The sequence below is a fragment of the Oratosquilla oratoria genome, chromosome 15 (assembly GCF_046742065.1).
Source record: "Oratosquilla oratoria isolate Oo_2021 chromosome 15, ASM4674206v1, whole genome shotgun sequence".
NCBI classification, from domain to species: domain Eukaryota; kingdom Metazoa; phylum Arthropoda; class Malacostraca; order Stomatopoda; family Squillidae; genus Oratosquilla; species Oratosquilla oratoria.
This window is the reverse complement of record NC_134791.1, coordinates 28,763,544-28,778,133: the sequence shown is the minus strand read 5'-3', so window position 1 is coordinate 28,778,133 and position 14,590 is coordinate 28,763,544. Positions and strand designations below refer to the sequence as shown.

General features: G+C 40.2%; 1 protein-coding gene across 4 annotated transcripts in view; it reads right to left on the bottom strand.

Annotated features, from left to right (window-relative positions):
- Positions 1 to 211: 211 nt before the first annotated feature.
- The window catches only part of Mau2 (Mau2 sister chromatid cohesion factor), a 33,227-nt gene continuing 18,848 nt past the window's right edge, over positions 212 to 14,590 (bottom strand). For all 4 annotated transcript variants that reach the window (XM_076198719.1, XM_076198716.1, XM_076198717.1 and 1 more), the window contains 3 exons: positions 13,001 to 13,206; positions 9,630 to 9,832; positions 212 to 8,056 (listed from right to left, as the gene is read on the bottom strand). In XM_076198719.1, coding sequence (XP_076054834.1) covers positions 7,902 to 8,056; positions 9,630 to 9,832; positions 13,001 to 13,206 — 564 coding nt within the window. In that variant the 3' untranslated portion in view covers positions 212 to 7,901. The remainder of the gene's footprint in view (positions 8,057 to 9,629; positions 9,833 to 13,000; positions 13,207 to 14,590) is intronic.

Genomic DNA, 14,590 nt, shown 5'->3' with positions numbered 1-14,590 from the left:
GGAGTGCCAGCTCACAGTGCAATAATGCTGAAATGATTTCAGCCTTGGGCAGGAGTCAAGCTCAGACCACTGGAGTAGCAGTTACCACTGCGCCACCAAGGTTGTGCCTCCTAGTGCATGCTCCTCATCTAATGTAGTACAATTCTATTTGACCAAAGGTAATATGTTGATTACGTAAAAAAGAGGACCTGACACATCAAACAAAGATAAATAAAGAAAAATCTCTCCTTTATTATAAGAAATGCAGACAATAAACAAACAAAAACTATACAAAATTACAACTGCATTTACAAATACACTGATTCTGTTTTTTTTTTTTATGATACCTTGATCTGTAAAAAAAAATCTTTGGGAGGACCTAATACAAAAAATTAAGAGGTGATTTATTCATTTTACCGTTTTTTTATTTTGTTTTGTTTTTTAAGCAATCATGCATTCTGTCAGGTACATAAAACACACACTGTTTATCTGCCATATGCATTCAAAAGGCAAACTAACCAGTGAAAACACTATAGAACTTCATCAAAATATACTTCTGTGCCAAGAAAAAAGAAAGAAAAAAAAACATATATATATTATCATAAAGCAGACAGATTCATTCAAGATGTAATATGGTTCTATACCTTACATCATAAAAAAGGAAAAATAAAAATCCACAAAAATTAATACAACCTTGCAGAAAAATTTGAACTGAAACAGGTCAATTATACTAGCATATCTAGCGTCACTGCTTCGTCACAAAATAATCTTGGGAGGAAATTCATATGAAACTAAAAAATATACTCTACAGATTAGTTTGTATCAAACTCATTCTCTCGTCACTTCTATCAAATACAGAATATGCAGGTATGGCAAAGGAAGGTGCACGACTGGCGGGCAATTATTCGGCAAATATCTCATCATTTACTTGTATGTTCTCCCTTTATTTATACCATGTTCACTTTACTGACTTCTAACATCTACTACCAAATCCACATCCAAACACCTAAAATCTTCCATTATGGTAGAATGAGGAACAGAACTCAGTACCAACCTTTGCTCAACTTCTTCTTAGACTGAGAGCAGGTTTCCTCACAAAATAATATCCATCATTACCAGAACAAAATTGAAAAAGTATGCCACTTGTTTGAAGGAATTACAAGAACTATTACAAAATCCTCTCACTTTCTTGGTTCTTCATTCTTTTTCTTTCCATTAATCAAATCCAGAAAGAGATGCAGAAACTTAAAAGCTTTCATATGGCTGTAATATCTAACGACTTAAAAGAAATACTAATAGCAAGGGACAAACATTGGATATCTGCTTGTGGTGATCCTGTGATATAAACAATGGAGAGGAACATCTCCCCATTGTTTGTCTTTAGATCTCATCAAACATTTCACCCCCATCTGGAAGCACAGCCCTGAACAACAGGTGCTCAGTCTCCTGACTGACTCCGACATCTCTATCAACTTAGACTATCTTTCTTTAACATTTTCAAAAAAAGAAAGCTCTGGATGTATTGTGGATGTGTTGTCTTGCTTCTGAACCCAGATAGTGGTCAGGGAGCAGGGATAATCCTTCATCCACAAGGAGCCAAAATAAAAGGGAAGTGGGTGACAGGTAGGAGTGAGATGGGCGAGGGTGGGTGCATGATTTAGAGGGCTACCCCCCTTATATGGGGGAATAGGCCTATTGGTATATAGATGGATGGTTAAAATGAAAGCTGACAACTGATGATTGCTCCCTTCCTCTTCCAACCAGCCACTGACCTAGAAATGTACCTTTACTATTGCAACAGAGCACTGCTTTCCAGGAGGGCCCAAGGATTTTTGCTAACTACTGTGTTAGTAAAATCTTCATTCACGAGGAGCTAAGATGAGAGGGAAACGGGTGGTGGATGTGAAATGGGTGGGAGTCTTTGACTTTGCTACCTCCCTTGGTATATAAATAGACAGACAGAAAATTTGAGGCAAAATTATCAATATCCTTACTTATGGGAACTGTCAACTAATCTCTCACATATTTTTTCACATCTTAGAACTTACAACATTCTTCTGCTATCAATAACATACATTTTAACATCTACAATAATTTTTCTTAAATTTACTCCCACTCCCTGTGCTGGTGTACTGGCTGTAAATGTACATGTAGTCAACACTTCAGGGGCTTTAGTAACACTCCCTGCTGACCAGTTATACATCCACATCCTTCAATGTTTGGAGATGAATATCCACTCATAGAAAAATATCGAGTCACTTCTTCACTTTTATCATCCTTTGTTTCTGCTATTCTGTTTAAATCTCTCCTGTATAACTTCAGTGGCATCCACTCTTCTCTTTCTCATGCCTCTGGTATAGGGGGATAAGAATACCACCACCATGCTTCCAGATATATCACAAAGAGCAACAAAATGGGGAAGAATGAGAGGATTTAGGATTTCCCCTTTTTTAGTATTTCTCTCCTGTGAAGAGTCGAGCCATGCTTTAACCTGGCTACCCGCGTTGCAATGGGGAAAAGGCCATTAGTATACACACTTGGGACCACACCTCTCAGGGGAGGTGCGGCCCAGACAACAACACAATATCTCTTCTCTATGTGACATATGATCCTACATGGAAGCTGTTTTCAGGTTCCTGGAGACTGCAAGTCTTCTGCAAAAAAGTCCAGGGGCAACAGATTGATTGACTGACAAATTTACCCCTTGTTAAAAAGCAACCATGATTACCAGTCATGGGCGTTGCGATAAGTAAAGCGATAATATCGCTTTAACCGGAAAAATTTATCGCTTTCAAATTTCCCGCGATAAATCCAGCGATAAAGTAGAAGACAAAAAACCGTTACAGGCTCATTGTTACGCGGCAAACAGATATGGTGTTTTAAGTGTAAAAAAGAGGTTTTTAAATGCATAAGTAGCAAAAATAGAGTATTTTTGGATTTATCGCAGGATTTATCGCTTATCGCTTTAAGGTATCTTGGAAATTTATCGCTTTATCGTTATAGGACTAATTTATCGCTTTATCATTATCGCTTTATCGCAAAATTTATCGCTGCCCACCACTGATGATTACTAACCCATATACTTGGAGCACGCTCTACTCCAAACTTACTCTAACTTTACTACAAAAAACACACAATGAAAAGAACCAATCCACACCTGAACACCGGACAACCACCAAATGAGTAAAAATGCTGTATGGACAAGCACAGACTAGAGAAAAACTTATGTTAGACACAAGTGACTGGGACAACAGAGAAATCTTGCCATGAATATCATCATCCTAAATCTAAGATAAATCTACCCAATCAGTGTCAGTCAGTCAATGTGTACATTGTTGCAAATGAATTTTCTACAAAACCCAGTGGGATACTTCATATTAGGTAAAGACTCATACAGTAACGGACTGAAAAGTAGGAAGCCATGTGAAGGCCCATACACAATAATTGATATTTCTCCGAATTATTCATTAGCCATTAGCAGGTAAAATGTATAATAATCCTGTGAACATCTTCTAGAAAAGAGACCATGGGGCAAAAGATTGATTGACTGATCCCAAGTACTGATGCCAGCCACTATAGGGGCTGTGGATTTTTAATCAGTGAAACTTGAGGAAACAAATATTATTGATATTATAAACCATCATACACATGTTAAACCCTGCCATGTGAGAACAAAGCCTTTCTTGAACTGGATAGAAAAAAAGATAAAACAAAAATCTGGTAACAGCGAGAATAAAAGCAAATCGACCTGCACACTCAACAAGTTATGTAATGATCTAAAACAATCTACACAATAGAAATAATTCCTGATAAACTTGAGACTGGCATGGGGTGGGTACAGTCCATTACCAACTTAACTTATCAGGGGTGGAATGCAACAATATTTTTCTTAGGGTACATTCATGTTAGTGTATTTTGTAAATATGTGACCAAACCCTACAAAGGAGGCACCATGATGCAATTCCTATTATAGGTGCCATCAGCCAGTACGTTCCTGATACTTTGCCCTTCTCTCCATGTTTTCCTGGGTCATATGTCATCTTACAATAATTCAAAGATGTTAAACCTCAATTCAAGGTTATAATATGGTTTATGTAGCATTTTCCTATCAAATGCAATAAAAATCAACAAGTCTTGGAAGGGGGCAATGTTCTGGTGAATATCTGGCTGGTGGTAACTATAATGGCATCCCTTAGAAAACTACTTTCACACAACATTAATTTTGTACTATATAGGAAAAATAGAGGTGTTCCTTTCATTATCAAGACGAAAAAAATAAATAAATAAACACTATGAAAATGTACAAGTAACTGGTGACACACAAATCACACGAAAATTTTTGGTGCTGATCTTACAACACAAAACATTACACAAATCTTTTGATGCAGAAATAAGTACTGATCTCACCTCACACACTTTACATAATGATAATGTTCACCTTAAGTTTCATTGTGTGGAACATCTGCAGCCCATAGCAGCTAGCAATGGTCCTTGAGCCCTCCCACAAATCTCTCTGGGAAGAAACTTTGGCCTGTTATCTGTGTTGCACTGGTGTAGGATTATTTCTATGTTACTTTCTCCCCATCCTCTCCTTTTATGCAATGGGGGGACAGAGAGGGGGGTCGCCGATTTAATGAAGCGGCCTTGCTGTGGATGTGCTGTGTCTTGCAACACTGCTTCTGACCCAGGGCAGTGGACAAGGTGCAGGGATGACCCGTCATCCAGGAGGTGCTCAGATAAGAGGGAGGGTGGAGGGGTGTGGAGTGTATTCAGGGATGGAATGGGTGGAAATGATTTTATGCCTTTCCCTTTTTGGCTACCTCCCTTGTAAGGGGGAAAAAGCCTTGGTGTATGTATGTATGTATGTACTAACTGAAAGTAGTAGAAGGAGGAGAACAGAAACTTTGGCCTGTTATCTGTGCTGTACTGGTGTAGGATTATTTCTCTGCTACTAACTGTCCACTGCTTCTGACCCAGGGCAGTGGACAGGATGCAGGGATGACCCGTCATCCAGGAGGTGCCAAGATGGGAGGGAGGGTGGAGGGGAGTGGAGTATATAGGAAATGGAATGGGTGGGAGTGGTTTCTATGCCTTTTTCTTTTTGGCTACCCCCCCCCCCCCGTGTAAGGGGGAAAAGCCTTTGGTATATGTATGTGTGTATGTATTAACTGAAAGTGGTAGGTGGAGAGCAATCACCAGCCATCAGCTCCCCATGTGTGAAAAGCTGCAAGAAATCCAGTTGAAGTTGATACAGAGATGTTGGGGTCAGTCCAAAGACCACGTGTTAGCCCCCTCAGGGCTGCACCTCCTTTTAGAAGTGAAGGGGTTGGCAGGTTTTAAAAATAGACAGGATTACCCCAATCACATACCCACCATCAGTCTCAAAGTGTGCATACATACTGTACTTACTAAATTATCAATACACAATTCTTGAAGTTATTCTTGTGGGATGGTTTAATCATGATCATTCAATGTATTTACATTTTGTTAAAAGTTGCCTTGGAAATAATCCTACAGGACATAAATAAAAACATTTCAAGCTCAAAATTGGTGAGTCTTCTAAAGGTAAAACAGTGTACATTCGTATACATCAGTGGTATTTGACAACAATATATAAAAAAGTGAATGCGTGTGTGTGTGTGTTTTTTTGTGTATGTGTTTTTGTGTATTTACCTACCTAGTTGTATTTAACGGGAAGAGAGCTATGCTCATAGTTACCTCTCTTTGTATCTTTCAGCATCAAGTTTGTTCTTAAATTCTTGTATAGTTTTTGCACTCACTGTGTGTGTGTTTTTGTGTTTTCTACCTAACTGTAATCAAAAGGAATTGACAAATGACAGACACCTGCCTGCGGTGGTCCTGCAAGATCAATGCCAAAGAGAATCATCTCCTTGTTGCCCATTTTCAAAACCCATCAACCATTCCCACATCAATCTGGAGATGTAAATCCAAGTCTCTCTGTCAACTTCAACTATATTTCTTCCATCTTTTCACATACGGACTTCTAACAACCATCGATACCTCTCATCTTACTACTTTCAGCCAGCAGCATAATAACAGTCCCACACAAATAAAACAGAAAAGTAAAAATTTTCTTTCCAGAGAGACCTATGGACTGTTGTTTACCAGAACTTCTATCTTTAGACAAACTAGTACCACCATTGCACATTATCTTATGTTCATGTGTTTTTCTAGTTAATTGTGTTTATTGTTTGGTTAAGAGTCGTGTTTGTGCGTGTGTATGTGTGTGTATGCAACTGTTTGTTGTTGTTGTCATGGACTGTAGCTTACCAGCGCTTCTATCCTAATGAACAATCTTGTGCCATTGTTGTGTGTTTGTGTGTGTAAGGGTGCATAATGTGTGCATTTATGTTGACAATGTCTTAGTTAATATACCCTTATACACCTACAATTAAATATTATTTAATATATCTATACCCTTATTCATCTACATTGAAATACAATTAAATATATCTACGTAGAAAAAGCTCCGTTACAATATATCCTTAATTCAGTGTTAAATGGATCTATAGGAAATCCTCTTTCAAAACTTTGTATCTTAGCACCAAAATATCTACAAATCATAATGATGAAATGTTCAAATCTGACTCACTAGAAACTCGACTCATCTATGTTCCACTCATTTTCCCTTTTACCACTGACCAAAATTTCATCTAACTCTAAAATATTACCATTACTTCATTTTACATAGTTTCTCATCTTAATGATAATCATCCATCATTGTCTTTCATCTTACACTCAAGATCTAGAAAATGAATTTAATTAAATAAATTTTGTATCTCAAAATGTGATGGGTACTTCCATGTATTGGTCCTGCAAGATGGTTGGCAGAAAAAATCATCTCTCTGCTGCCCATCTTCAAAACCTGTCAACCCCCTCAACTCCATCTGGAGATGCAGCCCCAAGGGGCCTTTGGAATAAGCCCAAGACATCTCTTATCAATTTCAATTGTATTTTTCCCACCTTTTCACATATGGACAGTTGATGATGAGTCATTACTCCATTCTTCCTACTACTATCAGCCAATGACGCAGAAACAGTTCCACACTTATACAACACAGACAAGAGCCTATAGGTTCTTCTGAGAGAGATCTATGGGAGCCCAAGGACTGTTACTGACCACTATGGGTCTGCAGGTTTCCAGTCAGTGAAACGCGAGGCAACGTCATTGTCATTACCATTATTATTATTGTTACCGTTAATAAATCTCATATCAATTCTTTATGATACCCTCCAATCAAGTATTCCTTTAACAGTCTTCAAGTAATTGAGAAGTTATCATTATTTCATTAAATAAAACTTTGATATTGTAACTCAACAACCACTGCCTCAATCCCCCCCCAAAATATCAAAATTTCTCAAGCTTTCCTTACATTATTATCTCGTTCCATTTTCATCAAACACTTTCAAAGAATTATAAAATCATCATTACATGCTTACATAAACATTTCAAGCTCAGTAACTCAACAATCATTTACCTTCATTATTAAGTAAAATTTCCTGTGCCATTACCTCATATTGTTACGTCACTCTGAAACCTGTTTGATATATAGAGATCAATATAATTGGCTAATGCATACAAACAATCTGGTAAACAATGGAAGCCTTATCACATATCAATCACATCACCTGTTGCACACAAAGTATTTTCACTTATTTTCAATGACTTATACATCCATGCATAAACTCTCTCCATTTGTTAAAAAATTACCTCTATCACACAAAAGCTTTAATGATCTTTGTGAATAAATGAATAACCTCGTAAATATTCATGAGTAAAATGGCAATTATGTGAATTAACTAGTAAATACATGAATAAACCAGTACATTCCTGAGTATACCAGTAAATACATGAATAAACCAGCAAAAGTCTTAACATTAGTGACATTGTAAGGCTGTGCCTAAAGTGGAAAAGGCCCATCAGTCCAGCTGACCAGTCGGTGTTCATGCAACTGAGAGGCAGTCATGTGATCATTCAAGAGGGTCTGAGAAAAGTTGTAGTGGTTCTGGTAACTCTCCTGTTCGTGGGCAACATCACCAAACTGCCGGTAAAGGTCTGTAAAATATAAATAAATAAAGATTGACAAACCAGAAATTATTCTTATTTTGGTTCTATGATAAGCAATGATAAGGAGTAATGACAGTTGTAGATTACAAAATATTTTAAAGAATGAGAGGGTAGAGGAAGTGAAGAGCTTGTATTTGGGGTCATATGTAGCAGGGGATGGAGTAGTGGAGGGGATGTGAATTTTAGAGTAAGAGAAACAAATGTTTGCAGGAATGAAAAATGTTATGAGAAACAGGTATCTTAAGATGAATCCAAGGAGAAGGTTGTATAAAGGAGTGATTGTACCCACATCACAATATGGAGTGGACCCATGGAATTTGAAGGAAGCAGAAAGGAAGAGCCTCAACATGTTTGAGATGAAGTGTTAAAAGACTATAGTAGGTATAATGAGGATGGATCAAATGAGAAATATGAACAAGAGGCAGGGAATGGGGAAAGAAAGAGAGCTGTCAGATAGTAATGATCAAAATGTTGAGATGGTTCGGTCATATGGAAAGAATTACTAAAGAAAGACTGACAAATAAAATGAAATGTAGAAAGCAGAGGTGGATGGAGTGAACTTGAGAGGATGACCAAAAATCATGTAGATGGATAGGGTCAAAGAGGCTCTGGGTGTTAGAGGAATGTCTGTTCAGCAAGGAAGAGAGAGTGCAAAAGATAGGAGTGAATGGAAAGTGGTTGTAAATAGAAAGAGGAATGATGCAGCTCACAGAGGGGGGGTATCCTCATAAAACGAAGTAGTGGGGATAAACCAGGTTGGTCTGTCAGGCCTTGCTGTGGAAACATTTTGTCTTGATGCATTACCTTTGATCTAAGCAGTGTGGTAGGGAATAGCAATGACCCTTCATCCTATGTTAAAATGGGAGGGACAACAAATGGGTTTTTGAATGGATGTGAAGTGGGTGTATGTTTTGACTCATCCACCCCTCCTTATAAGGGGGAAGAATATTTTTGGCATATGCATGTATAATGAGTAAACATATACATAACACTAAAGAAGTACAGTGACCAACAGTCATATCTATTGCAAGTTTTCCTCAATTAACAGATGACATGGAATTACTGAACCACACCACTCTCACAAACTAACAATGGGTTGCCATGTAATGAAGCCATCATGGTAAACCAGCTTCAGCTGCCAGGCCCTGCTGTGGAGATGCAGTGTCCTGCTACAGGGCTTCTGACCCAAATAGTTGGTGTGAAACTAGGATGACCCTTCATCCATAAGGAGCTACAATAGAGGGAACAACAAACAAGTGTTGGGCAGTGCAGGATGTGTGACAGGTGGGTGTATGCTTTGATTAGATCACCCATTTCATAAGAAGGAAAGGACCTTTTGTTGTATTTATGTATGTATGTATCAAGGTAAGGATCAGACTTATCAGCCATCTTTGCATACACAACTCCTAATGATGATTCATATACATAAATATCACTACATTTTTGACCAGAGGACATGGTTGTCTTCACCTGCAAAGGACAAACTACAACAACAACAAAAACAACAATGTATGTATGTAATAATAAAGAGAAATGCTTGGGGTGAGCCATTTTCACAAACCTTTTAGAATAGCAGAGGCCCACAATTGTAGATGTAGATCAGGTATTTTGGATGCTAACTGCATTGCTGGGGTCACCATGTTAGCAGCTTCACGAGCATTCCCCAATGCCAAGAAAATGTGGCCCAGGAGAACAAGAGAGCATGACGTCAGTCTATTCAAGTCTTCAGAGTTGGCCATTTTCAAAGACTCTCTAAGGTATCGCCTGGAATGGAATTTGGAATTACTGTACTGAAATAATTAAATACATGGGAGGTAGTCAAAGTTAAAAGACATAAATCCACTCCCACCCATTTCATCATCACATATTCCACTCCCATTTACCACCCTTCCCCCCTTTTTTCTTGGTTCCTTCATGATTTCAAATCTAATTATGATAATTGGAAATCAAAGATTAAGTTGGAACTGCATATGAATTTGAGTCTAGGTACATACATACATATACCAAGGCTTCTTCCCCCTTACAAGGGGGGTAGCCAAAAAGACATACATACATACATATACCAAGGCTTTTTCCCCCTTACAAGGGGGGTAGCCAAAAAGAAAAAGGCATAAAATCATTCCCATCCATTCCATCCCTGAATACACTCCACACCCCTCCACCCTCCCTCTTATCTTAGCACCTCCTGAATGACGGGTCATCCCTGCACCTTGTCCACTGCCCTGGGTCAGAAGCAGTGTCGCAAGACACAGCACATCCACAGCAAGGCCGCTTCATTAAATCGGCGACCCCCCCTCTCCGTCCCCCCATTGCATAAAATGAGAGGACGGGGAGAAATCCCTTCAGGCTGCATCAAATTTTGCTCACACATACTACCTCTCCCCCCATCCACCCGCCCATTCCACCACATGCAATCACAACATCATCCATATACAACCATTCTCCATTCACCCCTGTCTTCTGTCCTCTCCCGTCCTTCCTCAACAGACATTCCCCTCTTCCCCAAAGCCCCCTTCACCCCATCCATCCACCTCATCCTAGGACGTCCCCTCATGTTCACTCCCTCCACATCTGCCTTCCACACCTCTTTTACTAGTCTTTCTTCACTCATTCTTTCCATGTGTCCAAACCATCCTAAAAGAAAAAGGCATAAAATCATTCCCACCCATTCCATCCCTGAATACACTCCACACCCCTCCACCCTCCCCCTTATCTGAGCACCTCCTGAATGACGGGTCATCCCTGCACCTTGTCCACTGCCCTGGGTCAGAAGCAGTGTCGCAAGACACAGCACACCCACAGCAAGGCCGCCTCATTAAACCGGCGACCCCCCCCCCTCTGCCCCCCCACTGCATAAAATGAGAGGACGGGGAGAAATCCCTTCGGGCTGCATCAAATTTTGCTCACACATACTACCTCACCCCTCATTCCCCCGCCCATTCCACCTAGGTACATTAGAAAATTAGAGAATAGGAGATGGGACCCAACAAGCATTGCTCCTTTCCTGTATACTACAATTAGGTAAATACCATGCCATATACTAAGGGCCTTTTCCCCCTGACAAGGGAGGTACCCAAAGTTGGAGGCATAAATCTACTCCTACCCATTTCTTCCCCACATACTCCTCTCCCATTTATCACCCCTCCCTCCCTCTTTTCTTGGCTCATCCTGGATGGCGGGTCTTCCCTGCATCTCATCCACTACCCTGGGTCAGAGGCAATGCAGCAAGACACAGCACATCCACAGCAAGGCCACTTCATTTAATTGACGACCCCCCATCTCTGTCCCCTCATGCAGAAAAATACTCCCTAAATCCCCATCCCCCATCCACTCCCTTTCATGGATCACAGCATTATCCATACACAACCATTCTCCTCTCACCCCTATATTCTCCATTCCTTCCTCACCAGGCATCCCCATCTTTCCCAACACCCCTTTCACCCCATCCATCCATTTCATCTTTGGTCACCCCCTCATGTTCACTCCTTCCACCTCTGCCTTCCACACTTCTTTTACTAATCTTTCTTCACTCTTTCTTTCCATGTGTCCAAACCATCCCAATACTCTTTCATCAACCCAATCTCCCTGCTCTCCTCCTTACCTCTTCATTTCTCACTCTATCCAGCCTAGTAATCTCTACCATACTTCTCAGACATTTCATCTCAAACACATTTAAACTTTCTCTCTTCCTCCTTTATGTTCCATGTTTCTGCCCCATACAGTGCTGTCAGCACAATCACCCTTTCATACATCTCCTCTTAGCTTCCATTCCCAAATGTCTATTTCTCATTACATGTTTTAATCTACAATCTACCTCCACCTCCACTCCTCCCTTTTGCACTACATTTGCCCCCAAGTATCTAAAGCTATCCACTTCCTCCAGCCTCACTTCAAATTTGCTGACATCCTTAAGAATTAAGATGACTAAAACAGCTTATGTGTTGACTGTTGAAATGTTGTCTCTGTTCATCTGCTGTGTCAGTGGACTATGACACTAGAGTTACAGAGGAAGACCTCATGTCCTCCACCCTAGTTATGTTGTTGTCCCATTTGTGTAAGTAGTTAGAACTGAATTAATTGATGAACTGTTGCCTCAAGTTTCATTATATGGAAAACCTGACAATTCACAGTGAATGGCAACAGCTCTTAAGCCCTCCCACAGATCTCTCTGATCAGAAACTTTGGACTGTTGCGTGCACTGTATCAGTGTGGGACTATTTCTATATCACCAGCTGAAAGGGGACAGAAGGGGGGGTGTCAATGATTTAGTAAAGGGGACTTGCTGCAGATGTACTGTGTCTGGCTACACTGCCTCTGACCCACGGCAGTGGGCAAGATGCAGGGATGAGCCCATCATCCATGAGAAGCTAAGATGAGAGAGAGGAAAGGGTGGTGGAGAGGAGTGGAATGGGTGGGAGTAAATACGTGCCTTTGACTTTGCTATCTCCCTTATTACAAGGAAAAAGGTCTTGGTATATAGACAGAAAATAGTAGGGAAAAGGGAGCAACAGCAAGTTGTCAGCTCTTCATGTGTGAGAAGGTGAAAAGGCTGTAAATATGTGATTGATCATGTGTGGCAGTTTATAAAAGATCTTTACCTGACCAAACCCTTTCTTCCTATCTTTCCATTGCTCTGTTACAATCATGTTTTCCTATTTGCAATGAACAATGGCTACTGCTTGTCTCCATCCACCCCACACTTTAACTTTTTCATGCTCATTTAATTCTACTTCACATAGTACTAAAAATTTTCAATCTAGTTCTTTTCCAGGCAAGTACAACCTTAGCATACACACACACAATTCATAAAAAAAATTCATTTCACTCTGAATGCTATCACAACCACAACAAAAACGGGGTGTTAAGTAGCCACAAAACCCATACAGATTAAAAATATATAAATTATTCTGTACACAATGTACTTGGACTTACTTTCCGTCATTGTGTCTACTGGTGAAGAATGCATGAAGTCCTTGTACAAAATAGGAAGCAGCTCGTAGCCCATGTGACTGAGTAGGCAAAGTATCTGGGTTGATATGGTTCATAATACTTGCAAAGTCTCGTTCACGGTGGCAGCGTAGGTACACCACGGCCAAGTTTAGATTGGCAAAGGTCCACAACTCATTATTCTGGGAGGTCTGGAGTGAATAAAAAACTTAATTACATAATCTGCATTGCATCTGACAAGTAGGGGACAGGGGTGACCCTTCATCCACAAGGAGCTATGATAGAAGGGACAACAAAAGGGTGTTAGATGGGTGTGGAATGGACAAAGGGGCCACCATAAGATAAAGCATTTGGAATAAACTAACTCCAACTGCCAAGCCCTGCTGTGAAAGCATTGTCTTGCTGAACTGCTTTTGAACCAATCAGTGTGGACAGGGGCAGGGATTAGCCTTCATCAACAAGGTGCTAAGGTAGGGGGGACAATGAATATGTTTTGGGTGGGTAAGAGGTGGGAGTAGGAGGGCTGTATGCTTTGACTCAGCCATTCCTTATATAGGGGGAAAGTACTTTTGGTACAGGTATGAATGGCTATTCAATTTATACATGAATGGAGTGTTGCAAGAGGTAAATGCAGGGGTAATGAGCCGGAGATTGGAGATGGTTGAAGAAAATAGAGAAGAGTAGGAGATAAGCTAGTTGTTGTTTGCTGACAACACTGCACTTGTGGCAGGATCAGAGGAGGGATTAAGGAAGTTTGTTACAGAGTTTGGGAAGGTGTGCAAAGGAAGGAAGTTGAAGATAAATGTGGGTAAACATAAGGTGATGAGATGTACAAGGGGGGAGGACAGCACCAAATTGGAAGTGAGTATTAAGGGATACCTTTAGATAATTGGATGCGAATGTGGCAGGAAAGTGAGGAGTGGAGGTGGAGGTAGAATGTAGATTGAGAGAAACGAGTAAATGCCTTAGGGGATTAAAAAATGTAATGAGAAATAGACATTTGGAAATGGATGCTAAGATGAGATTGTACGAAGGAGTAATTGTGCTGATAGCACTGTACGGGGCAGAAACATGGAACATAAGAGTGGAAGAATTTAAATGTGTTTGAGATGAAATGCCTTAGAGGTATGGTAGGAGTTACTAGGCTGGATAGAGTGAGATACAAGGAGGTGAAGAGGAGAGCAGGGGTGGAAAGGGAGTTGGGTGATAGGGTTGATGAAAGAGTATTGGGATGGTTTGAACACATGGAAAGAATGAGTGAAGAAAGATTAGTAAAAGAGGTGTGAAAGGCAAAGGTGGAGGGAGTGAGCATGAGGGGGCAGCCAAGGATAACATGAATGGATGGGGTAATAGGGACATTGGGAAAGAGAGGAATGTCTGTTGGGGAAGGAAGGGAGAAGACAAGAAATAGGGATGAGTGGAGAATGGTTATGTATGGATGATACTGTGATGCATGGAAGGGAGTGGGTGGAGGATGCGGGGTGAGGGTGTATGTGTGAATGATATAGGGATTTCTCAATTTATGTGAGGGATATGTTCCTAAAGGGATCATGTAATGTAAAAATTGCATAAAGT